We start from the raw sequence: 26,508 nt of genomic DNA, 5'->3' as shown, positions 1-26,508 counted from the left end.
TGGTAGAGGAAGAGGAGGAGTTGGGGGGGCAGGGGACACAGGGAAAGCTGATTTCCTTTTCCTTTTGGAAAGGAAAGCATTATTAATGTTCTTTTTTGGAAGGGTGGGGAAACGGAATGGTAAAAGCAAAGGATAGCAGAAAAATAACTAACCTGAAACGGAACTGCCTGACAATTTGATGGAATGCAATTGAACAGGCACCAACAAGTGGATCCCATCTCTAATTTATAGTCTTCCTTGTGAACCACACAAATCCCAATAATTATTTTCCCCTGTCATTTGCTTCAATTTGAAGATAAATCAGATGTGCCTGTACATTACGGCTATGTTCTGTGCAGCTATCTGTGGAGGGTTAGCACTTCAAGGTCCCAAAATGTAGAAGCTTCACCAACATATTTTCAAGAATAATTTCAAATTATCAAGAATTGTTTCACAGTCATGAAATCTCAAAGGGTGTTTTTTTTAAAATAAAAGCTGCATTTCTTAGAAGGTTGATTGCTGCAACCTATATTGGGGAGGGCCATAGCTCAATGGTAGAGAATCTGCCTTGCATACAGACGATTCTAGGTTCAATCCCCGGCCTCTCCAGGTAGGACTGGGAGAGATTCCTGCCTGAAACCCTGGAGACCTGCTACCAGTCAGTGTAAACAATACTAAGCAAGATGGACCAATGGTCCAACTCAGTATAAGGCAGCTTCCTGTGTTCCCTTTGTTCCTATGTTACATTCTGTGACTTTTCTGAGCTCGGATGGAACCACAGCATGCATGATACCTTGTTTATAATTAAAATGGATTATTAGTGAAAAACACTCTTGTCTGTATTTGCACAGGATTTTGTATGAGATTTGCAAAATTTATTAAAAACACAGATGTTACCCAGAATGAACTGAGTCTTCTCATCCAGCAGTTTGGAATAGGTGTTAATGAAATCAAGGTAATTCTTTGGGGTGACGTAGTTGCTCCGTCTAAGCTTCTGCAGAAATTTTTTGCTATAGAGCCCTACTGAACCATGGACCATGACAATGTGTTCAATGACTGCCTCTGTTTTTTCAGATGGGATCAGTGGATTGTTCCCTGAGAAAGAGAAAAAACACACCCACACCAAAGTACTGAAGGCTCATTGAGTGGTATCTGGAGGCCAATATTCCAATGCACAAACTCATCAGAGAGAGGCAACAATTAAAACAAGTCAGTATAGTAATTATAAGACATAAACTGGCTCAAAGAAATGAAGAAATGCTAGTCCCTATCAGTTTAAAAGTGCATTTAACTTAGGTTCAGCCTGCACAATTAATTATGTGCAGTTCCCTCCATGCCAATGTTTTTGTTCCTTTTTCTTATTAATTAAAGCAGCTTCCCAGGTGGCAGCCTCCAATGAGGGGCAAGGGGAGAGGAGGGGAAGAGAAAGTGTCTTAACACACTTTATTCTCTGCCACTTGTTCCCCTCCATGCCAAGCTGCTTTTGCCCGTATAGAGGAAAAGACAGGCATTGGGGCTTACTTCTTTCTCCCCATAGGTAAAAGCAATGGGAGGGGAGAAGATACAGAAAATTAACATAAAGGGTTTAGATGTCTCTTTGGCTACACCAGTCTCCCATTTCCCCCCCACCCAAAAAATCAAGAAAAGTTTAGAAGGGAAACAATATTATTAACGTCATGTATAGTTTAACGCCTTGAAAATATCTCCCTGCAAGCTGCATGTCTACGTGCCCTCACAATAATTTTATGCACTCCACAGACACCTACTGTTGTTGATGGTGATGATATTGTACACTGTATATACATGAGAAAAGAAGTTCAAGATGGCTGGGAGTTTCTAAAAAAGGAAATTCTAAAGGCACAATGGCAAACATTTCCCACAAGGAAAAAGGGGGAAGACAGCAGAAGAAGCCAACGTGACTTCACAATGTGCCTTAGAGATTACCTGAAAACAAAAAAGGACACATACAGGAAGTGGAAGGAAAGCCAGGCCACAAAGAGTGCAGACAGGTAGCACAGAATTGCAGGAATGGTATCAGGAAGGCTAAAGCTGAGAATGAGCTGAGTTAGTGAGAGATGCTACAAGCAACAAAAAAGCTTTCTTCAGGCACATGCATAGTAAAAGAGAGAAAAGAAGTGGTGGTACAGCTACTCCGTGAGGATGGCAAAACAATAATAGATGACAAAGAAAAAGTAGAAGTGTTCAATTCCTATATTGGTTCAGTCTTCTCCCAAAAGAGGGTTTCTGACCCTCCTGGGATACGTGAAGTTGAAGGGGCAGCATTGCAGCTTGAGACTCATAGACAAATGGTCAAGGAATGCCTAATCACTTTGAATGAGTTCAAATCTCCAGGGCCCAATGAACAGCCTCCTAGAGTATTGAAGGAACTGGCTGAGGAACTCTAAGAACCACTGCCTATTAATTTGCAAAAAATCATGAAGGATGGGTGAAGTGCCGGATGATTGCAGGAGGGCTAATGTTATTATCAAAAAGGGCAAAAAGGAGGAACCTGGGAACTACAGACTAGTCAGCTTGACATCAATCCCTGGGAAAATTCTGGAGCAGATTATAAAGCGGTCAGTCCGTAAGCACCTTGAAAACAATGCAGTGATTACTAGAAGCCAACGTGGATTTGTCAAGAACAAATCCTGCCAGACTAAACTTATCTCATGTTCTGACTGGGTAACCTTCCTGACTGTGGGAATGCTATGGACATAATATATCTTGACTTCAGCTAAGCTTTTGACAAAATGCCCCATGACATTCTGATGAGCAAGCTAGCTAAATGTGGGCTGGATGGAACAACTATCAGGTGAAACCACAGTTGGCTACAGAATCGTACTCAAAGAGTGCTTACCAATTATTCTTTCTCAAACTGGTGGGAGGTAATGAGCGGGGTATGCTTTAAGTTGGATTCCTGCATTCAGCAGATGGTTGGACTCGATGGCCTTATAGGCCCCTTCCATTTCTACTTTTCTATGATGGTTTATAAAGAAGAGGCGTGACAGGTCTTATAATCTAAGCCAGGCACAGGGAAGCCACAAAGGAAGGAGGACATTGAGGCATGGGGAAGAATACATGCTTGCTTCCATTGCACATACATTAGTCTCCCACTTCAAGAATGTTACTTACCCAAAAAGAACTGAGCAACTGCATACAGAGCCTGGGGGGGCCAAGGCAAGAACCAATCGATTCCAGTGTTGTTGACAAGACCTTTGCAGGGAAATAACAAGAAGATAATCCTTGTCAAAATGTGTACATGAGTCAAAACTACATACAAAAATGTGTTTATTAGGAGAAATTTGGAGATGCTGAAGAATTTGCATGAGGATTTTATTTTTTTTAAAAAAATGCAAATTGCTGCAGAAACTTGGAGAAACTAAGTTCCAGGCACAGCCACACGCTAGGACCCAGCTGTCAGTTTGCATGGCTGCCCTGAGTGAGGGAGGAAATCCTGCTGGATCTCATGAGAAAGCCATGGCTCTTGTGAAGTCCAGTGGTGATGCTACTGCTTTTAAAGAGCTTGGCATGGTGCCATCCTGGCCTCTTTGAATCCCCTCCCTCACTGATTTCACCCAACTCACTCATCCTTGGGCAAGGAGCTCCCACTAAGATGTTCAGTGGTCGCTGGTTAACAGGGCCAGAAGGGAGTTTTTTCCTCCCAAATGGGAGTGTTTTTGCCTTTCTCTCAGTGAGTAGCAAGACACTATACTCTGGCACAATTTTTGTAATGGTGGAAACGGCATTGGGCAGGATAATTAACATAAGGTGTCTGGGGATGGCTCTCAGAGCATGGCCTGAGCTCATGGAGACAACATCTGAAGCCACATAGCTCCAGTTGCCAGCAGGATTACAGATGCTGGCACACACCACACTGGATCCATTTTATGCTGGCCAACTCCCAGGTGCTCCTCAGCAGTCATTCTGAGGTGGTTGTCAAGCAGCAGACGTGTTGTTTGAGGGGATATTGATTCTGTCTCTAATGCCATGCCAACCCCACTTACGTGCTGTAATCAATAAAGTTGTGGCCTGTTTCAGTCCACACCTGGCTTATGGTCTGTTAGTTCCCATACCTTGCCCAGAGGGGCAGCACAACGCACATATCCCCACAACTGAATTTAAGATTGGAAAAATTAGAAACAGAGAGAAGCAAAATTGACAGAGTCATCCCTAGAGCCTACCACATAACCCTGTGTATTCTAGAAGATTCTGGGTCATTTTGTAGGACACAAAAAGCACAGTATTTTTTCCTATGGCAGCACACTGCAGGAGAAAATTGGTAACTATAGTTATCTACCACATCCATCTTCTTCTTTATGAATCCCTGACAAGCTTCTGAGGAACTTCAGAATTCCATGGAACACAGTTTGAAAACCATCTCTCTCCATCTATGAAAACTGAGCTAATCATATATTCCCATTTGTCATTATCATTTGTCTGCATCCCAGGGGCAGGGAGGGGATACCTGTTAACATACGTACCTGGAAAATTTCGACAACGTGTTCTCAGTGTATCGCCAACTGGGGACATCCCAAGGACAATATGGAGGTTGTTGGCACTCTTGTTTACAAAGTACTGCCAGACACTTTCTTTGGCTGGGGCAGTTCCAGCTTTCATTGCTTCATCTGTAATCTGACTTAAAATATTGTCTCTTTCATCATCTGGGAAAAGGGCTGGAACCATTCCTAATAAAGGCAAGAGGAGATGCAAGAGGGGAGGATTTACTATTTCCTGGTGATTATCTCTCCCGCCCTCCTCTGTTGGTCAATCTCCTGCCTGGGTCATCTTAACCAATAAGGGTCAGATTATTATGCATAATGACCATGATTATTTTATATGGCTGTTTGGGCAAGTGTGGCATTTGGTAATCCCTTATTTCCTCACCCTTGCTACTACCCTGCAAAGTATGTTCGTCTTCTTCAAAGTGGGGTTTCCTATCATTGAGCAGAACCAGGTAGCCTACAATGTCCCCTCCAACTCTACACTCTAAAATCTGAAGAATCATAGAGAACTAAGGCTCAGCAATCTTAAGAACATAACAGCAGCTCTGCTGGGTCAGCCCAAAGCCCCATCTAATCCAACATCCTGTTCTTGCGGTGGCTAACCAGATGGCTCCGGGAAATCCACAAGCAGGACCTGAGCACAACAGCAGCTGGTATAACAAAGGCATAATGCCTTCAACAATGGATGTAGAACATAGTAATCTTGGCTAGTAGCCATTGAAAGCCTATCCTACATGAATATATCTAAGAATCTTTTCAAGTCGTCTAAGTTTGTTGCCATTAGTACATCTTTGAGGAGCAAATTCCATAGTAACTGTGCACTGTGTGAAGAAGTATTTCCTTTTGTGTGTCCTGAAACATCCAACATTCACCTTCGTTGGATGGCCAGATCCTAGTACGATGAGAGGAAAAAAAACTTCTCTCCATCCACTTTCCACACCATGCATATGTACACATCTATCATGTCCTCCCTTACTTGCCTTTTTCTTAAACTAAAATAATCCCTAATGTTGTAACCTTTCCTCTTAGGGGAGTGGCTCCAACCCCTTGATTATTTTGGTTGCCCTCTTCTGAACCTTTTCCAGCTCTGCAGTATCTTTTTTGAGATGAGGCGAGCAGAACCTCTTGTGGATAAGGAATTGGTTAAGAAGCAGAAAGCAGAGAGTAGGAATAAACGGACAGTTCTCCCAATGGAGGGCTGTAAAAAGTGGAGTCCCTCAAGGATCAGTATTGGGACCTGTACTTTTCAACTTGTTCATTAATGACCTAGAATTAGGAGTGAGCAGTGAAGTGGCCAAGTTTGCTGACGACACTAAATTGTTCAGGGTTGTTAAAACAAAGAAGGATTGCGAAGAGCTCCAAAAAGACCTCTCCAAACTGAGTGAATGGGCGGAAAAATGGCAAATGCAATTGAATATAAATAAGTGTAAATTATGCATATTGGAGCAAAAAAAACTTAATTTCACATATACGCTCATGGGGTCTGAACTGGCGGTGACCGACCAGGAGAGAGACCTCGGGGTTGTAGTAGACAACACGATGAAAATGTCGACCCAGTGTGCGGCAGCTGTGAAAAAGGCAAATTCCATGCTAGCGATAATTAGGAAAGGTATTGAAAATAAAACAGCCGATATCATAATGCCGTTGTATAAATCTATGGTGCGGCCGCATTTGGAATACTGTGTACAGTTCTGGTCACCTCATCTCAAAAAGGATATTATAGAGTTGGAAAAGGTTCAGAAGAGGGCAACCAGAATGATCATGGAGATGGAGCGACTCCCTTACGAGGAAAGGTTGCAGCATTTGGGGCTTTTTAGTTTAGAGAAAAGACGGGTCAGAGGAGACATGATAGAAGTGTATAAAATTATGCATGGCGTTGAGAACGTTTATTATTTATTTTATTTATTTAGTTGCATTTCTAAACCGCCCTATAGCTAGCAGCTCCCAGGGCGGTGTACAACATGATAAAACCACAATATTTAAAATACAGCAAGTGTGTATTGCGCAGACAATATAAACATTATATAAACAAAGTGAAAGAAAACTAAAAAAAATAAGATTAAAAGCTTAAATACTTTAAAATGCCTGGGTGAAGAGGTGGGTGAAGAGCTGGGTGAAGAAAGTGGATAGAGAAAAGTTCTTCTCCCTCTCTCATAATACTAGAACTCGTGGACATTCAAAGAAGCTGAATGTTGGAAGATTCAGGACAGACAAAAGGAAGTACTTCTTTACTCAGCGCATAGTTAAACTATGGAATTTGCTCCCACAAGATGCAGTAATGGCCACCAGCTTGGATGGCTTTAAAAGAAGATTAGACAAATTCATGGAGGACAGGGCTATCAATGGCTACTAGCCATGATGGCTGTGCTCTGCCACCCTAGTCAGAGGCAGCATGCTTCTGAAAACCAGTTGCCGGAAGCCTCAGGAGGGGAGAGTGTTCTTGCACTCGGGTCCTGCTTGCGGGCCCAGGCACCTGGTTGGCCACTGTGAGAACAGGATGCTGGACTAGATGGGCCACTGGCCTGATCCAGCAGGCTCTTCTTATGTTCTTAACCACACACAGTATTCCAAGCGTGGTCATACCATAGGCGTGAAGTTACCTGACGTTAGCATGTTGTTGATGAGTTCCAAGAACCCCTCCTCTGCCACATGAGCATCGGTGAACAGGAATATTATTATCTTATTCTCGATCCCAAGTTTTACATACAAAGACTTGAGGTCTTCCCGCAAATTGTTTTCTCCGTAGCCTCGGCTCAGAACTATTTCAAAGACCTAAAGGTGGATGTGAAATTATTTGTATTATGTTCATTTGGAGAACTGATTGGTGGGTTTGGGGTAGGAATTATCTTCAGAGGAATCCCCTTCTTTACAAGGTTTAACAAAATCTGAGCCCAGGAGTGGCATAAGGCTATTTTGTTCAGGCAGGTAGGTGGCTGATAATTTGTCTTCTTTTTTCAGGGCCTTCAAAATTAATGATATTACATACCCCAAGCCATCAAGGGTAGGGAAAGATGATCATCTAAGAATAAATAAATTAGGCAAACAAATGACTTACTGACCTCACATCCTGCTGTATAAGCAGCTAATTTTGCCAGAGACTGCTTCCCTGAGCCCCCGACTCCTACAAGTAAAGCATGACCACGATCCATCCTTATGATACGATGAACACGAGTCAAATGTTCAAGTGCATCATCAAACAGTACCAGGTTCATTTTAGTATTCAGCTCATTGTACTCTTCAAGAATTTCCTGCAAAGGAAAGGCAAAAAAGGATAGCTTGTGAAGGATTCAACACCAAAGGATCAGCATGTTAAAAACTGGAAAGAGGGAACAACAGGAATATCTGAATATTACAATGTAATCCTAGACATGTTTACTCAGAAATAAGTCCCAGTGTGTTCAGCAGGGATTACTCCCAGATAAGTGTGCACGTGACTGTAGCTTGAATTTCTCACTTGCAAAAAGAGAATACAGGAAGAATTCCTATTACTTGTATGTGTGTCTTTTCATCTATTTTTTCCAGTAGAAAAAGTATTCTATGATGAAAATAAATACCAACACTTTCCTCCTCCCAATTTAGGCTTTATACCTGAAAGAGAGCTTTGGCCGCATCATAGTCTTGAATATCTTCATAAATACGAGGCTCACTTTCATTCAGGGCCATTCTAAAGTCTCCAAAAAGAATAGGGTCTCTCATAATATGTTCTGTGTCCTCTTTGAAATTTTCTTCAACCAAGGCCTGTAAATGGCCTTGGACCTTATACGAAAGAAAGAAATTTTAGACAAACATAAGTTAAGTTCCTTATTTAGGAGCCAATCCTCTCTATTCTGCCTCTCAAGAGCTCTTGCACTAACTTGATTTATCAGATGAACAAAGGTCTGCAGAGTTCATCCCAAGACACCTCATAAGAACATATAAATATGTGACATTGCTTTATAATGCATCAGACCATTCACCTAATACTGCTCACCAAGGCCTCAGGCACAGGTGTTTCCCAGTTCTTTTAAATCCTTTCAAATGGACATGACAAGAATTGAAACTGGAGCCATCTCTATGAAAATCATGTAGTCTACCACTGAAATATGGCCCTTTCAAATGAGGTCTCTGCCCAGGCCTCAGAGTACTGATGGTGTCAGTGGGCTGTAGATTCTTAACGGCAAGCAACATCCCATATTGTATGAGTGAGATTTACTTTCTCTTTAAGAAACTTTCTGGCAACTTTCAGCAACCTAGGTTCCTTCAGAGACCCAGATATGCCTCAGGGTTCTAGAAGAGATCTGGCGAGACTGTTACATTTAAAGCACATGGCTTCCCCCAAAGAATCCTGGAAACTGTAGTTTGTTAAGGGTACTGGGAATTGTAGCTCTGTGAGGGGTAAACTACAGTTCCTAAGATTCCGTGATTTAAATGTGCATTGAATGTGCTTTAAATATATGGTGTGGATGTGGTCTTTACTGAGAAGGGTGGGGCCGATGCTCCCATTCCCATCCTGTCACCAAGCCAGCCAGTTTCTGGCCTGGTTGGGTTTATACTTGGCCATGTGAGAGGCTCTATGTCTAAATGTGATGTGGATTTAGAAATGGCTGCCATGGCACCCAGTCCAAAACCAAAACCAATCTGAACCTTCCTGTATTGACAGAAGTACTGACCAAAACAGTCCATAAGGCACTAGCTCCTGCCTAGCCACCTGACTATGTTGACCGTACAATATAGCAGCTCAAATTTTGAAAGCCGAAGTCATTTTTTGGAGTAACTCTCTTATGACTGCACAGTTGCAGAATCCATAGTTTGCAAGTAAAACAAACAAAACAAAGAGGGCATCAGTTGAGCCTATGATTTCATTTCAGAGTAAAGCACTGCTGTCTTGAACTAGTCAAATGAATATTAAGTCATCAGCAATAAAAAGGAAAGGACTAACCAGTGCTTTGTCCAATTCATTAATCAGCCTGTCGTGGAAAACCCGCAGACACTCATTCCTCCATACTCTCACCATCTGTGCAACTGTCTGGAACCTATGTTAAAACAAAAACTGGGTCAAATCAGCAAAAACACATGGGATTTTAGTGGACAGGCCTTTGCACATGCAGAATTTGAAATTGATCTTCCCCCACTCTATCCAGTTTGGAGAAACTTTTTATGAACTGGTATGCTTGAGTTAGATGAACAAATAGAATATGGTTATAATTCCAGCAAGAAACCAGGTGTGCATTCACTCACCGTTCTGGGGTTGTTTGAACAAGTCCATTGTAAACCCTGGACAAATCCCGCAAGTTAAAAATGTAATGGAATTTTGAAGGAGTCGGAGGTAAGTCACGGACTATCATTTGATAAAGCGCCAACGTACAGGTTGTCATCCTGTCAGCAATTGCAGCTATAGATTCATTGAAAATCTGCAAACATCAGATAGGAGGGAGATCTTTTCAAAAGACAAGTGTGAGAAATGTTTTTTCCTTAAAGTTTATTGCTGCTTGCAGCATTTTCTATTATGAACAATTCAGCGCAAGATATGCATTCACTTTATGGTGGGAGCAACTTTCCTGTAACTCACATACTAACATGCTCATTGATGATCTCTATATGTAATCAATAGTTTTTTTTAAAAAAGTAAGGACTATTTATCTTCTTGAAAAAGGCTTCTAATAAAAAAAAAACTAGCTAGGAGCAGAGATGGGATCCATAGGCCAGTGCTGGTTTGAAAGCATCCTATTGACCTCACAGGCCGGTATCAACTCAAGTTTGTTCTTTGTCCACTAGCCACTGCTTTTAAGTATCGTTTTTCCCTCACAGAAAATATTTATATTAATATCAAAATTTTAAAAGAAGATATAATAGAGGAAATATTGATAAAATTATCATTATTCTGATATTCTAGAGGTGGATTTTTAAAAAATAAATCCATTTTTGAAAATAGCCACAGAAAATCGCTACATAAAAATCCAATCCACAACAATAGAGAATAAGCGAATTAATGGAAAATTCAATACCAAATCTGAATTGGGCAGAATTCTAGTACGACCTTAGCTGGAAGAGCAAAAGTTGGTAATGGATACCTGATTAGTTCCCTGAACTTCTAATCAATGTTTCTTTGGCAGGGTTAGTGTAAAAGATTCCCATAGGATCATGGCTAGCCTCTATTTTTTAACAGGGGACCAGATTTTGCACTGAGCAAGAGAGGTGAGAAGAGCCAGCTACATTGACTCTGCCCAGTGACTCATTTTCACAGGATACCTTAATCCCTAGATTTCGAGTGTCTTTGGCAGAGCCTGCCTCTTGTAATGCACCACATCCACAGGTAAAATAAGAGTGCGCAGCTGACATATCAGGTCTCTCAGAGACCATTTGTAAGGAACAGTTTGTTCTTACCGTAAACGGTATTTCTTCATAGATGACAAGAGGTCTCCAAGTGGGTACTGTAGCTCCCCCTACAGCTCAGAGACAGGAAACGTTTCAGCAAATGTGGGTTTTTTTGCCCTGTTGCTGAGGCTCAGTTTTCTTTCTTGCAAAGCTCCTGTAAGCAGCCTCAGATTAAAGAGAACAACAAGAACACGTAGAAAACACAACCATTGCTAATAAGAACAAACACATTAACAACACTCAACAGGACAAACGTAACCCCAGGTAAACGAGTAGACATGGCAATAGGTCCCATCCAGCCAACAAAAATGTTAGGGTCTTGGAGACCTCTTGTCATCCATGAAGAAATACCATTTACTGTAAGAACAAACTGTTCCTTCTGTCATGGATGACAGAGGTCTCCAAGTGGGACGTACTAAAGCTACAACCTAGGGTGGGTCAGATGGAGGCAGGACCTGTTGCAGAACCCTGTGACCAAAAGAAGCCTCTGCCGAGGCATAGAGGTAAATTTTATAGTGACGTGTGAATGTAGAAGGGGTCGACCAAGCGGTCGCCTTACATATATCTTCTATAGATGCGTTAGTGGAAAAAGCAGCTGAAACAGCAGCCACTCTGGTGGAATGGGCAGTGACATGCAATGGAGAAGGAAGATACAGGGCGTCATAAGCCAAAGAGATGCAAGCTCTAATCCACCTAGCCAGGGTATTACGTGACACCTTCTTCCCCAAGGTAGGTGGGTGGAAAGACACAAAGAGAGAATCACATTTATGGAAGGAGTCAGTTCTGTTAATGTATACTTTTAGAGTACGCCTTACGTCTAATGAGTGCCACGTCTTTTCTCTGGGGTGAGAAGGGTTAGAAAGACCAGTAATATGATTTCCTGCTGCCTATGGAAGGCTAAATTTTTTTTTTTCAATAATTTTTATTCAGATTTTCATAAAACATACAAGACAAAATCATAAAACATTCAAAGACAAAAAACAAAATCAAAAATAGTTAAACAAAAAGAAAAAAAGAAAAGAAGGAAAAAAAAAAAATAAAGAGTAAAATATTGACTTCCCATTTGTCAAAGATCAAATCAGTTATAAGTCTATAATATATAGCAATCCTGTCTCTTAAGTCATATTATAAAATCACTTTCCTCCAGTAGTTATCTTACTTAATCATCAAATCTCATAAACATTACTTTATTCTTTCCACAAAAAGTCAAAGAGAGGTTTCAATTCTTTAAGAAATATATCTATCAATTTTTTTTTCCAGATAAGCATATCGATTAATCCATCTCATTACTAATTATGATAATCTTATTGTCATAACCATAGTCAAAATAAACATTTCAATTAATCCATCACATCAGAATCTGTTAGGTTCAGTAATTTCAGTAGCCATTGTTCTATTATCTCTATTAGTTCCATTTTCCATCTTCCATCTTCAGTAGTCTTGTTAAGTCCAGTAATTTCAATATCCAATCTTCCATTATCAGTATTCCATAATAATCTTGCTGTCAAAGCCATAGTCATATAATAAGAGTCTGATGGGAATTACCTCTATCCCAAATATTTTCTTGCCATCCATTCTGAATAAGTTGCTGAAATACTGCTGTAAAATCATATCTCTGTTCTTTTTTTCAAAATACACTGGGTCATCTCTTAAAAGTTTTTCCATTGTCACATGGCTGCAGTTAATTCCATAGATTTTCTCTATATTGGGCTCCATCACATCATTCCAGTCCAGAAGATAATCCATGCCATTGATAACTTTATCTCTAGAATCTTCATTAATTTCTTCAGAGATAACATTAAGTTCCAAACAATAGATTTTATTTCTAAAGTCCATAGACTCCAAATCTTGTTCCTGTTCCACGTTTGTTCCAATCTCCGGGATCTCCTCTCTCACAGGGACCCCTATTCCAGTCTCCAGGGTCTCCTCTCTCACAGGGACCCCTATTCTATGGAAGGCTAAATTAACCTTTGGAACAAAGGCTGGGTCAGTTCGCAGCACTACCCTATCTTTGTGAAATGTACAGAGGTGTTTGTGGACGGAGAGAGCCTGTAACTCAGATACACTGCGTGCCAACGTGATGGCCACTAGGAAGATTGATTTGAAAGATAGAAGTCTTAAAGGGATTGACCCCAATGGCTCGAAGGGGGGACTTTGGAGGGCAGTAAGGATGGAATGTAGACTCCATGATGGGAAGTGATGTACGACTGGAGGACTAAGTGCAGTTGCTCCACGAAGGAACCGTTTGATCAAATGATGGGAAGCTAGAGATGCCGCACCTTTGGGTTGCAGAATGGATGACAGGGCCGATGCTTGCCTCTTCAAAGTATTCAGGAGCATACCCATTTGTAGACCGTCTTGCAAGAATTGCAGAACCTGTGCTACTACTGCAGACTCTGGATCGATATTGAGCTTAGCACACCAGATACAGAAAGCCTTCCACGTCGACTGGTACCTGTTGAAGAACGTCTTGCCGACAAGATGGTATTTACCACCACAGGGGAAGTACCTGACATTAGCAGTCTATCGTGCTCAATCTCCAAGCAGTCAACCGAAGCCACTGTGGATCTGGGTGTAGCAGAGGGCCTTGGTGGAGTAAGTCTGGACACGTTAGAAGGTGAAACGGTGGCGTCTGTGACAGATGTATGATGTTGGAGAACCAGGGGCGCCGCAGCCAGTAGGGGGCTACAAGGACTACCTGAGCCGCCTCCACCCGTATCTTTTTCAGGACGCTGGACAACAGAGGAATTGGAGGGAAGGCATGAAGTAGACCTCTTGGCCAATGTACTGCTAGTGAGTCCTGCTTCTCTGCCCCGTGGTTCTGGAACCAGGAGAAGACTCGTGGGATCTGATGATTCACTTTGAAGCTGTCGAATTTCAGTTGTAGAGAGTGGAACACGTCCGCATTGAGTTGCCACTCTCCCGGAAAGAGCTGCTGTTGGCTTAGCCAGTTCGCTGTCACGTTCAAGTGGCCCTAGATATACTCCGATGACACGGAGGACAGGTGCTGCTCCGCCCATAGTAGCATTGAGGTTGACTCGGAGTTCAGGAGTCTCAAGCACGTACCTCCTTGCTTGTTCAAATGTGCCCGAGTCGATGTGTTGTTGGGACAAATGAGCACATTGGAGAAGTTGAGAAGCGCTGCGAAATGGTGGAGGGCCAGATGTGCCGCCCTTAGCTCTAACCAGTTGATACTCCTGGTCGCCTCCACTGCTGACCATCGACCTTGGACATAACGACCCTGACAATGAGCTCCCCAACCTTGGAGACTTGCGTCAGTCATGATTACTGTTTGAGGTGGGTCTTGTAGCGGAACACCTCTTTCCAATTTTTTTATTGTCATCCACCAGGAGAGTGAGTGCTTGACCTGTCTTGGAAGAAGGACATAACAGTGATTGCATTGCAAAATGTCAAGCTGATAACCAGCTCTGCAGAGGGCGGGAGTACAGTTGCGCCCAGGGAGTAATTCCTATCGCAGATGCCATCATACCGAGAAGTTTTGCCAGTCTCATTACGTCTGCTGACCGAACTTGTGACAGAGATCGTGTTAATGTGGCTATCTTCTGGATTCTCTCTGGTGATAGGGAGATGGACTGTAGCTTTGTGTCCAGAGTTGCCCCCAAATGTATTAACTGGCGAGAAGGAATTAGATGACTTTTTTGGGCATTGATCAAGAAGCCATGATCCTTCAGAAACACTAACGTAATTTGCACATCTTGTTGTGCTCGACAGAGGGCACCGGAACGGATCAGGAGGTCGTCCAAATACGGGTATATGTGCAGACCTTGCAGCCGGAGTCCTGCCATCAACATCACCATGACCTTGGTGAATACTCTTGGTGCTGATGCAAGGCCAAAGGGTAGCGCTTTGTATTGGAAGTGCTGTTCGTTGTAATAGAAGTGAAGCAGACGCCAGTGTGACGGGAAAATGGGGACGTGCAGGTAGGCTTCTTTCAAGTCTACTGATGCGAGGTCTTGTGGAAGTAGAGCTTCCTGAATTGACGTAAGGGTCTCCATTCTGAATTTTCTGTGTGTCACAAATTGATTGAGGAATTTGAGGTCGAGTACCGTGTGCCAGGATCCATCCCTCTTCCCGACCAAGAAGAAGACTGAGTAAAGACCCGAGAACAACTCCCCTGAGGGCACCTCCTCTATAGCAGAGATGTCCAACAGGTGGCGGATCTTGTTGGTGATCGCCCAATCCTTCTCTCTGGATTTGGCCACGGGAGAGGGAATGAACCTGGCGGGCGGGTACTCCATAAGCTCTATCCGGTACCCTTTCTTGACGATGTGTAATACCCAATTGTCCTGGGTAGTGGCTTGCCATTGGTGGAAAAATTGGCTCAGACGACCTCCCACCGGTGGTTGCAGAGGTGAGTCAGAAAAGATTTTGATTTTGGCGCCTTTGCCTGTTTTGGTTAGAAGAGGATCTGGAGGGCAGGCCCTGAGGCTTCTGCTGAAACCTCTGCCTATTCCAAGAAGGATGACCACTCCTGAAGTCTTGACCACGGCCTGTGAACCTAGAGCCTCGAAAGGACTGAAAGAGTTGAAAAGATGAGACCGGTCGCTTGTACATATGTTTGTCATCCCGCTTTTGGGTTGGCATCATTTTCTTTTTGTCTCTGGACTCTACTAGGACCTCCTTTAGCACCTCATTGCCGAATAACTTGGTACCTGAAAAGGGAACTGAAGCTAAGATAGCTCGTGAGGCTGTATCCACATCCCAGTGGTTAAGCCAGAGATGCCTCCTAGACACCACTGCTGCCTGACAAGAAAATTGGGAAGAGTCCATGGTCGCATCAGCTATAAAAGTAAGCGACCTTGAGACCTTTAGGAGAGACTTTCTCAGTCTAGCCAGGTCCTGGTTAACATCCTCAAGTAGATCCTCCACCAAGAGTAACGGCACTCTGGCAAACACCGAAGCTGAAACTGAAGCACGTATGGAAAATGTGTTAGCCTCATGAGAGTGCTTCAAAGGCGTATCTGACTTACGCTCATTGGGATCCCTCAATTGCGCATCCCCGTCCTTTGGCAAAAGCACACGGGAAAGTAGGGCAGAGACAGGCCCATCCATGGCTGGAATCCGAAGTTGGTCCATGATCTCAGAATCCAGGACATAAAACTTGTTAGCGTAATTGGTACCTTTTCTACATTGCAAAGGTAAGTCCCACTCCAACCTCATAATATTTTTAAAAGACACTGGCAATGGCATACATCTAGTAGAGGGTTTAGGTACAGGGAGCACCAGTGCACTTTTGGACCAGGGTCCCTGTTGCTTTTGCGCCACATTCAAATCCAAAGCTGCCACTACCTTTCGAAAGAGAGGAGCAAAGTGTACATCCAGAAACAGTCTGGCCAACTCCATTTCGTCCAGCTCTGATCCCTCAGTCCATTCTCCCTCTTCCAAGTCCACACCCCTGTCATCACCTGACTGAGTTTCTTGCGGGGGGAACTCTTGTTGCCCACTGTGCCCCCTAGCAACAGAACATGGACAGGGGGAAGAAGGTGTAACATGGCTTTGGTGAATACTTAAAAGCCTTTTAGAACCTTGAGGGTGTATATCCTCGTTCTCCCGTGGAGATGGAGAAGGTCTTTTGGATGCCCTAGCCTTTGATAACTCGGCAGCCAAATCTCCTATCATAGCTTCTTTGAGCTGTTGGGTTACCGCAGGAGACAATAGGTCAGACAGCATAATTTGTTGTTGCTATACTGGGAATTGGGCAGATGGAAGGGGGGGTTATCATGGTGGCTTTGAAGAGGTAAATCATACCGCCTTGCTGCTGACATGTGATGCCTCCATGACGTGGTTTGGTCCTCTTCCTCTGAAGACAGCTGCTCAAGCTCCCTAGACGTGCTAGGAATAAGGCAGGTGGGCTCAGGAGAGTGCGGTTGCCGCATCCCAGACAGAGCATAAGCGCAGGTAGCAGGCAGAAGAAATGGCATAACATCACTATTGACTGCCTCTACAGATGTTGCAGCTCCAGCTCTATCCAAACTTGCGGGTGCTCCACGGTCCAAAATGGCGGCCACCACATTTTCCCCTGACAAAATGGTGGGTGCTGCGCCACCGCAAGTCGCCATCAACCCCAGCCTAGACCCTGGTGAAAGAGAGAAACTTTCTATCGACTCACAGATACAGACAGGCAAGCAGGGGTCTCGAGAGGCCATCCTAGATGACGTTCTTTCTATAGGATCTACACAACCAATAAGCAGCCCTTGCTGAACATTGGCAGGAGGCTGGAGCAGGTGGGAACTGACCGTGGTCTTTGCCGGGTACTGCCTGGACTTTTCTGAGTATTTTTTCTTCTGTGAAGAGTGACTCGCCTTTTTCCCCAATTCTTGCAGGAGAAGGAAATTTAGGAGGACAGGGTCGAAGATCCACAGGGGATCAAGACAGACAGGTAAGTAGAAATAAAATATCTTTTTTTAAAAAACAGTAACAAAAAATAGAGAATAATAAACTAAAGGTGGTAAGGAAAAAACACCACAGGGAGGAAAGAAGCGTAAATTCAGGTAGGAAGATAGGAATACAGCCTAGAAGGATGTGCTCCGAGCTGAGACAGGAAACTAAACTGAGCCTCAGCAACAGGGGGAGCTACAGTACCCACTCGGAGAGAATGGACCATTGGTCTCACCTGAAGGGTGATTTTCATAGGAGGACTGCCATCAAGTGGGTAACATAGCTCCACCTATCGTCCAAAGGCAAGAATGTTTTGAAGTCAAGACTAGGGGCATCAGGCCCCTCCCACTCTCCACTTCATTTGCAGTGAATCCAAAGAGAGATATCTAAAAATACAGGAAAAAAGGCCAACGGGCCTACCAGCAAGAACATAACACAATAGCAATATTCATAATAATATGACTCTAACATAGCGATATAACAGTAATAGCAGTTTTGACTTCACTAGTAAATCTAAATATAATAGCGTAACAGGAATATATAAAAACCCCAGAAAAATATCTAGGTATCCTCCAACTGGGAGGGTCGTGATGGCAGTCCTCCTATGAAAATCACCCTTCAGGTGAAACCAATGGTCCATTTTCCACAGGAGGACTGCCATCAAGTGGGATGTACCAAAGCAGCCCATAACGGGGAGGGACCACCCACATCCTAATCATCATTAAGTACCTGTTGCAAAACTCGCCTGCCAAAAGAGGCATCGGCAGAGGCATAACTATTTTATAATGCCTTATAAACGAATGTGGGGTAGATCAAACAGCAGCTCTGCAAATATCAGCAACAGGAGTGTTGGTAGCAAAAGCAGCCGTAGTGGCCGCTGACCTAGTGGAATGAGCCGTTATTTTAGATGGAACAGGAAGCTTAAGGGACTCATAAGCTAAGGTAATACATGCGCGCAACCAGCGGGATAAGATGGAATTAGCTACTTTATGCCCCATAGAATGTGGATGAAAGGATACAAACAAAGACTCAGTTCGTCGTATATCCTGGGTCTGAGTCAGGTAGGTCTTGAGAGCCCTCCAAACATCCAACGAATGCCAAGCCTTCTCTAGAGGATGGGTAGGATTTGGACAAAAGGAAGGAAGAACAATGTCCTGGTTGCAATGGAAAACTGAATTGACCTTGGGACAGAAGGAAGGATCAGTCTTCAGCACAACAGAGTCCTTGTGAAAAACACAGAGATGGCGAGCAGAAGACAATGCGCCCAGTTCCGAAACTCGTCTCGCAGAGGTGATCGCGATCAGGAACAGGACCTTGAATGACAACAGATGTAATGGCACAGTCCTAAGGGGTTCGAATGGAGGGTGTTGTAAAGTCTGCAGAACGTTTGACAAATTCCATGAGGGAAAGTGGTGGAATACAGCCAGTGAGCGTAGAGCGGTTCCCCTCAGAAAACGTTTGATGAACGGATGCGAGGCAATAGTAGCACCAGCAGAGGACACTGAGAGAATGGATGACAGAGTGGACACATGTCGACGTAAGGTGTTGGGTCTAAGCCCCATCATGACGCCCCTATGAAGGAATTGCAACACCTGTTGTATTGTGGTCTGGGAAGGATCGAGGTTCTGGGACTGACACCACCTGGAGAATGCCACCCAAGTATGTTGATATATATGAGTGGTAGATGGTCGTCTAAAGGCCAATATAATGTCAATAACAGCGTCAGACAGGCCAGCAGTCCTCAAATGTCCCCGTTCAAAAGCCACGCTGTTAGGTTGAGCCAATTGGGGTCCTGATGCCATATTGGGCCCTGGGATAAGAGGTCTGGCCTGACTGGGAGCGTCCAAGGGTCCGTCACTGACATGGCAAGGAGATCCGAGAACCACGGTCGATGGGGCCAAAATGGTGCTATCAGAACCAGTTTGGCCCTCTCGCATCGTGCCTTCCTCAAGGTTCTGGCTAACAGTGGTATTGGAGGGAAGGCGTACAATAGGCCATCCGGCCATGGTAGCGACAGAGCATCCACCGCTTCCGCTGTCGTGTCCAGGTATCGTGCGAAGTACCTCGGTAGCTGGCAATTGCGACTGGAGGCAAACAGATCGACTGAGAAGATGCCGAACCGACGCTGAAGATGGAAAATGGTCGGATGAAGTTTCCATTCTCCCGGAAAAACCTGTTGTCTGCTGAGCCAGCCTGCTGTCACATTCCAAATTCCTCTGAGATGTTCTGCTTTCAAGGATTGCAGATGTTGTTCTGCCCAGTCGACTATGAGGTAAGCTAGGTTCTGCAGAGAACGGGACCTGGTTCCCCCTTGTCTGTTTAAATGAGATTTCGCACACGTGTTGTCTGTTCGAATGAGAACATGGTCCAAGGAGAACAGAGACTGAAAATGTAGCAGAGCTAAGTGGACAGCGTTTAGTTCCAGCCAATCGATGCTCTGAGTCTGCTCTGCTTCGGTCCAAACCCCCTGAACGAACTGGGAGTTGCAGTGGGCTCCCCAACTGAGGAGACTGGCATCTGTGGTGATAACAGTTCTGCGGGGTTCTCTGAACGGAGTGCCCTGGGTGAGATGTTGGATCATCATCCACCAGCAGAATGAAAGACGCAGTGCGGGGTTCAGGGGGATTGTTCGATGATTGGACCTGGCAATGTCCTGCTGAAACGGTAACAAAGCCCACTGAAGTTGGTGAGTATGAGCTCGAGCCCATGGCACAATATGGATGGTGGACACCAACATTCCGAGAGCCCTTGCTGGAAGCATGACGTCTGCGGTTGCGTGGTGCATCAGAGATCATGCGATGTCTATGAGAGTGGTTATGAAATCTGGAGACAGGAACACCGTCGCCTGCAGGGTGTCTAACATCGCCCCTAGATGTTGTAGGCGTTGGGTTGGTTGGAGATGGCTTTTGTCGAAATTGACTACCCAGCCATAGGTCTGCAAGACATGGAGCGTGAACTTTAGATGGCGATGAGCCAGCTCCCTGGAACTCGCCCGTATTAAAAGATCGTCCAAGTAGGGGTAGATATGCACCCTTTGAAGCCGGAGGTAAGCCACTAGGATGAGTAGCACCTTGGTAAATACTCTCGGGGCAGACGAGAGACCGAACGGCATCGCTCAATATTGAAAATGCTGGGGGCCGAAGGCAAACCGAAGGAATTTTCTGTGGGCTATGCAAATAGGCACATGGAGATACACTTCCTTTAGGTCGATAGAAGCCAGGAAGTCTCCTTCGTGAAGGCTTTCTGTAATGGAGTGGAGGGATTCCATTTTGAATCTGCGATACTTTACGAAACGGTTGATGAACTTGAGGTCCAACACCGCCCTCCATGACAGATCTCGTTTGGGCACAGCAAATAGGAGGGAGTACACCCCTTCCGACCTCTCTGTTGTAGGGACTGGCTCTATTGCTGCTGTGTCCAAGAGGTGATGTATGGCTGTCTGCATGATGCAATGCCTGGGTGGTGCCTTGGGACAAGGTGAGGGATGAAATCTGTCTGGAGGGGTTGCCCAAAACTCTAGTGTATAGCCATAACAAAAAAGATCTCTGATCTAGGTGACCTGAGTCAGACGAAGCCAATGGTCTCCAAACAGAAGCAGTCTGCCTCCAACCGGTATCGCGTCAGTACTGTCTGTGCTGGCGAGACCTTCCCCGATATGAGGATGTTGAGGTACCTCTGCGTCCCTGGTACTGAGCTCTGCCTGGGAAATGTCTGTTCCAGGCTCCCCTGGAGGAACGGAAATCATTGGTTCGGAAATCGCAGCCTCGTCCCCCGGGCCGCACTCCTCGAAAGGGCTGGGTCGTGCGGTATGAGGTGAAACGTCTGAAGGGCCTGCGATCAACGTTCCTGACAGTAGCCAAGACAGGCTTCCGAGCATCCTTGGGGTCAACAAGTACTGCCTTTAGGGCTTCCTCGCCGAAGAGTAATGAGCCCGAATAAGGTGCCCTTGGTAAGTTAACCCTGGCTGTACAGTCCGCTTGCCAGTGACTAAGCCAGAGGGTCTGCCAAGAGACTACCTGAGCTGCCATAGCTCTTGCTCCCAGCTGAGTTGCGTCCAAGGTGGCATCAGCCACAAACACCGCCATCTTGCGTAATTCCACCAGTGACCTCCTCAGAGAGACAGGATCGGGATTAGGATCATCTAACAGGTCATCCAACCACATCATCGCTGCCCTGGAAAAGATGGAGGCTGATGCCGAGGCTCGCATGGAGAAAGCGGTGGCCTCATGGTTTTTGCGTAAGGCAAAGTCCAGCCTCCGCTCAGTGGCGTCCTTTAAATGTGAGTCCCCTTCCCTCGGCAAAAGGGATCTGGAGACTAGACTGGAAATCGGCTTGTCTATGCCGGGGATGGCCAGTCTACTTGTAAATTCCGGAGCCAAAGAGTAAAGCTTGTCCACAAGGGCGTTAAAACGGCGTGTTTGTAATGGGTGAGACCATTCGTCCTTGGCCAGTTTGGCAATAGGATCTGGCACAGGAAGGTAGTGCTCCGCTGGTGTGGGGGATTTCAGGACCCTGGCCCCTTTAATAGCAGGAGTGGTAGCTCCAGGTTGTGTAGATTGGAGACCAAGGGTGTTCAATACTCTGCGAGCAAGGGGCTGATAATCGGAGGCATCAAACAGGCAATAAGATGTATCCTCCTCTTGTTCCGACTGATCACTCCACTCATCTCCTTCGGCTTGCATAGCAAATGATGGATCCTCCCCACAAGAAACGTCATCAACAAACCTGCCCCTGGCAATGTCAAAAGGGTTTGGAGAGCATGATGGATCTGCCTCATTGTGTGCATAGTGGCTCATATCATCGGGTTGTCTGCAAACACTCCGCTGAGGCATGGCAGTGACCTGTGACTGTGACTGCGTTTGAGAGAAGAACGACAGCATGTCTTGTAGTTGCGATATGAACTCCTGAGACAGCTGCAGCCCCGGTGTGGGAGATGGTTGCACTTGTAGAGGCAAAGATATGAGCGGTTCAGAAGGCTGAGAAGATGAATGAGCTCTAGGTGGTAATATGGGAGGAGGATAGCTGGCTGCTGGATGGTCAGGAAACCCTGCAAAGTCCTCCTCGGAGGATGCGGCCGGAGAATTAAAGAGATTTGTTAATGGTTCTTGGCCCGCCTCCTCAGAAACCGGGACAGAGACGTAGCGTGCCAGCTTGGTTGTGCTGTGGCTGGATATATGCTTGGTTTTGGCAACTGCTTTGGTGTGCTTGTGCTTGGTTACCTTAGATTGTTCAGGCTTGGTTGCCTGAGCTATCACTGGCTGTTCCACCATCATATATTTTCAAGGGGGTTCAGTACACGGCCACGGATGGGGCAGAATGTACAGACCCAACAGGCTCAGTACACGGCCACGGATGGGGCAGAATGCACTGGCTCAGATGGCTAAGTATACACCCGCAGATTGGGGAGAATATACAGTTCCAAACAGTCTTAGTACACGGCCACGGATGGGGCAGAATGTATAAGTTCGAACAGCCTTGGTACACGGCCACGGATGGGGCAGAATGTACAGTTCCAAACAAGCTTGGTACACGGCCACGGATGGGGCAGAATGTACAATTTCAAACAGCCTTGGTACACAGCCACGGATGGGGCAGAATGTACAGTTCCAAACAGCCTTGGTACACGGCCACGGGTGGGGCAGAATGTACAGTTCCAAACAGCTTCAGCAGTCAGCCTCAGTCAGCAGTTTGAGTTGAGAGACCTGTGTTCTACTCTGCAGCACACACACAGAAACTGACAAAAAAGGCCTTGAAAAGAATCCTCTATTATTGTACTCTGCAGCACACACACCGAAACTGACAAAAAAGGCCTTGAAAAGAATCCTTTATTTTTGTAACGGTTAAACAGAAAGGGCGGGAAAAGGGGGAACAAATAAAATGGCACCCACTAAAAGAGCAGGAAAATAAGCCAATCAGAAAAGCGTAGGGACAAGGAAGAAGCAATGGCGGTCACTGAAGAACACCAGTGAGCTGAAACAGGGCCGACCGAAAACACTGCTGCAGCAGAGCGGCGTCAAAATAAGCTCTACAGCCGTAGCGCTGAAGGACGCAATCGCAGCTTTAAGGGCCAGCCATGAAAATCACTGCCGAGGAGGCAGAACGGCCTGCGAAATCCCTACAGTCGTTGAGACAGTCGCAGCTAGCGGGGGGGGGCAATCGGCAAAGAAAGCTGCAAAATGGGAAGGAGCCGCAGCCGCAGGCTCCTGAGGTCAGTCGCGGCGAGATTTAAAATGCCGCGGAATGAGCCGGGGAGGGAGACGGAGCAGCCCAACTAAATAAAGGGCCACTGGGAAGGCAAAAAGAGCCGCAGCCGCAGACAAAGGGAGCTGCCGCGAAAGTAGGCAGCAATTTATAAAATACACAAGACAGCGGAGGCGCAGAGCAGGAAGCTGCAGCCGCAAGCTCCTGGATTAAGGCTGGGTCCGCCGCCTAAGGAAGGGAGAGCCGCAGCCGCGGTCTCCCAGTAAGTCGCCGTTCAGGCAGGGACTGAGGAAACAAGGGCGAAGAGCAACCCCCCAAGAAATTCCCCAGGACAATAAAAAACAAAGACAGAAAAAGAACAATCAGCCCCAGACACACTAAATTAAATAACAGAGGGAAGGAAACGACCAGGAATACACACACGAATCTCTATACCCTGTCACACAGATACACAAAACTTATCTACGCTATCTTATACTCCAACTTGCACGGACGAAAGGCAAGAATGAACTGGAGAGTGGGAGGGGCCTGATGCCCCTAGTCTTGACTTCAAAACATTCTTGCCTTTGGACGATAGGTGGAGCTATATTACCCGCTTGATGGCAGTCCTCCTGTGGAAAATAATCCATTCTCTAAGCCTTTGTTACTTGGAGGGCTGGAATCTGGCCACCATGAAAATACACTAAAATAATAGATGTTACAGCACAAAGAAAATGTGCAGCATTTTCTAGGCAAATACCAAGAGATGAAATATCAGTGGGATGGTTACAACCTTTGACAGGGGTCATTCACTTTTTGGCAGTCATCCTCAGCAACAATTAACAGATTGCTAACTTTAAAAGAAAGCAGATCCCCATTAATAACCAATGTTAGGGTAGGTCTGAGAAATTTTTTAAAACAAGTATTTAAATTCTGTTCACATCTAATAATTTAATCAATCTGTCTCTATATAAATAATTCATATTACCGAAGTATGGCCTTTTAGAATGGAGGCGTAAATCAAGTGCAGAGACACTTCTGATGGAAAAGGAACATTGAAAACGCTGAAGAGTGAAATGAATCGAGGGTCAACTTCATTACGGCCTCCCCCAGCTTTGCCCATGGCAGCAACAAAGCCAAGGTCACGAAGGTACTTGCAGTTCATCTCCTTGCCACGGTCATACAACGCACCTTTCTCTAAGAGTAACTTCAGCAGTGCAATGGGCTGCTGGGTCCCATATTCATCAACCTTTGGACAACAAGGAAATGCTTAAACGGGACAGAGGAGCTGCCAATAAGCAACCATTATTAACATCAATAGTATTTATAAACCTCCTTTTAAGAAGAAATTGATTAATCTGTCAATTTTGGTTTCTCTCAATTTCTCCATTCTTAAATTAAATTCATCCCTTTGCAAATGAAAATGCATTTTCATGTACCTGTCTCCTAATATGTGTATTTCTGTACACAATTTGCCTAGAATGAATTTCTGTATGTTATTTTCACTAATGTACACATCTGTGTACTTTCTTTAGTTTACAAACTGCTTCGCAAAATGTGGAGAACTGCAAATTTACAAAAGAAAGCTGTGTTTCAGTTTGCCAATTGGTTTGAGAAGTGTAAAATTTGGAGATTTCATATTAAAATGTGTCAAATTACTCCCATATCACTACTTTCAATACAGGTTCACAATAATAATAATAATAATAACATTTTATTTTTAGGCCGCCTATCTGGCCGAATGAACAGCCACTCTAGGCGGCGTACATAATTAAAAATACAACATATAATACAGTTTTAACATATAAAACAATTATAATCCACCAACCTACATCTATACACTGTAAACTAAAATTATCTAGGAGACTTGTATGCCTGCTGAAACAACCAAGTTTTCAATCCTTGGCGGAAACCTACCAGGGAGGGGTCATGGCGAAGGTCGTATGGCAGAGAGTTCCAGAGGGTGGGGGCCACAACTGAGAATGCCCTCTCTCTGGTCCGCACCAGCCTAGCTGTCTTAACTGGTGGGACCGAGAGAAGGTCTTGTGAGGCAGATCTCGTCAGGCGGCACATTTGGTGATGCTGGAGGCGCTCCTTTAGATAAACTGGACCGACACCGTATAGGGCTTTAAAGGTTAACACCAACACCTTGAATTGGGCTCGGTACACAACTGGTAGCCAGTGCAGATCTTCCAGCACTGGGGTGATATGATCCCGGCGGCGGCTGTTTTTAATCATCCGTGCCGCCGCATTCTGTACCAGTTGTAATTTCCGGACCGTCTTCAAGGGTAGCCCCACGTAGAGCGCATTACAGTAGTCTAAGCGAGAGGAGACCAGGGCATGCACCACCCGTGGGAGCAGATGGACCGGAAGGTAGGGTCGCAGCCTCTGTATCAGACGTAATTGATACCAAGCTGCCCGGCTCACCGCTGACACCTGAGCCTCCATGGACAGCTGGGAGTCAAGAATGACCCCGAGGCTGCGAACCTGGTCCTTCAGGGGCAATCTAACCCCATTCAGCGTCAGGTCAATATCTCTTATCCTTCTCTTATCTCCCACAAGCAGTACCTCGGTCTTGTCAGGGTTCAGTTTCAGCCTGTTTCCTCCCATCCATTCACTTACAGACTCCAGGCACTTGGAAATAGTCTCCACAGCCAACTCCGGTGAGAACTTAAATGAGAGATAGAGCTGAGTGTCATCCACATATTGGTGACACTGCAACCCAAATCTCCTGACGATAGCTCCCAGCGGCTTTACATAGATGTTAAACAGCATGGGAGAGAGGATAGAACCCTGTGGCACACCACAATTGAGAAGCCAAGGGTCTGAAACCTCCTCTCCCAATGCCACCCTCTGGTGCCTGTCAGAGAGATAAGAATGGAACCACCGTAAAACAGTGCCCCCAATTCCCATTCCCTCCAGGTGATCCAGGAGGATACCGTGGTCAACGGTATCAAAAGCCGCTGAGAGATCCAGGAGGACGAGGAAGGAGTGTTCTCCCCTATCCAAAGCCCTCCTTAAATCATCCACCAGAGCGACCAAGGCTGTTTCAGTTCCATATCCAGTCCTGAAGCCCGATTGGAATGGATCTAAG

At 45.1% G+C, this 26,508-nt stretch overlaps 1 protein-coding gene across 4 annotated transcripts in view; it reads right to left on the bottom strand.

The window, feature by feature from the left end:
* The window catches only part of DNAH10 (dynein axonemal heavy chain 10), a 206,647-nt gene that overhangs the window by 40,932 nt on the left and 139,207 nt on the right, over window positions 1–26,508 (bottom strand). For all 4 annotated transcript variants that reach the window (XM_061602405.1, XM_061602408.1, XM_061602407.1 and 1 more), the window contains 9 exons: window positions 24,403–24,663; window positions 9,699–9,871; window positions 9,400–9,493; window positions 8,070–8,237; window positions 7,541–7,729; window positions 7,082–7,253; window positions 4,461–4,664; window positions 3,112–3,192; window positions 877–1,074 (listed from right to left, as the gene is read on the bottom strand). In XM_061602405.1, coding sequence (XP_061458389.1) covers window positions 877–1,074; window positions 3,112–3,192; window positions 4,461–4,664; window positions 7,082–7,253; window positions 7,541–7,729; window positions 8,070–8,237; window positions 9,400–9,493; window positions 9,699–9,871; window positions 24,403–24,663 — 1,540 coding nt within the window. The remainder of the gene's footprint in view (window positions 1–876; window positions 1,075–3,111; window positions 3,193–4,460; window positions 4,665–7,081; window positions 7,254–7,540; window positions 7,730–8,069; window positions 8,238–9,399; window positions 9,494–9,698; window positions 9,872–24,402; window positions 24,664–26,508) is intronic.

The sequence above is a fragment of the Rhineura floridana genome, chromosome 19 (assembly GCF_030035675.1).
Source record: "Rhineura floridana isolate rRhiFlo1 chromosome 19, rRhiFlo1.hap2, whole genome shotgun sequence".
NCBI lineage: Eukaryota > Metazoa > Chordata > Lepidosauria > Squamata > Rhineuridae > Rhineura > Rhineura floridana.
The sequence above is the reverse complement of the archived record's forward strand: the minus strand, read 5'-3'. Positions and strand labels throughout refer to the sequence as shown.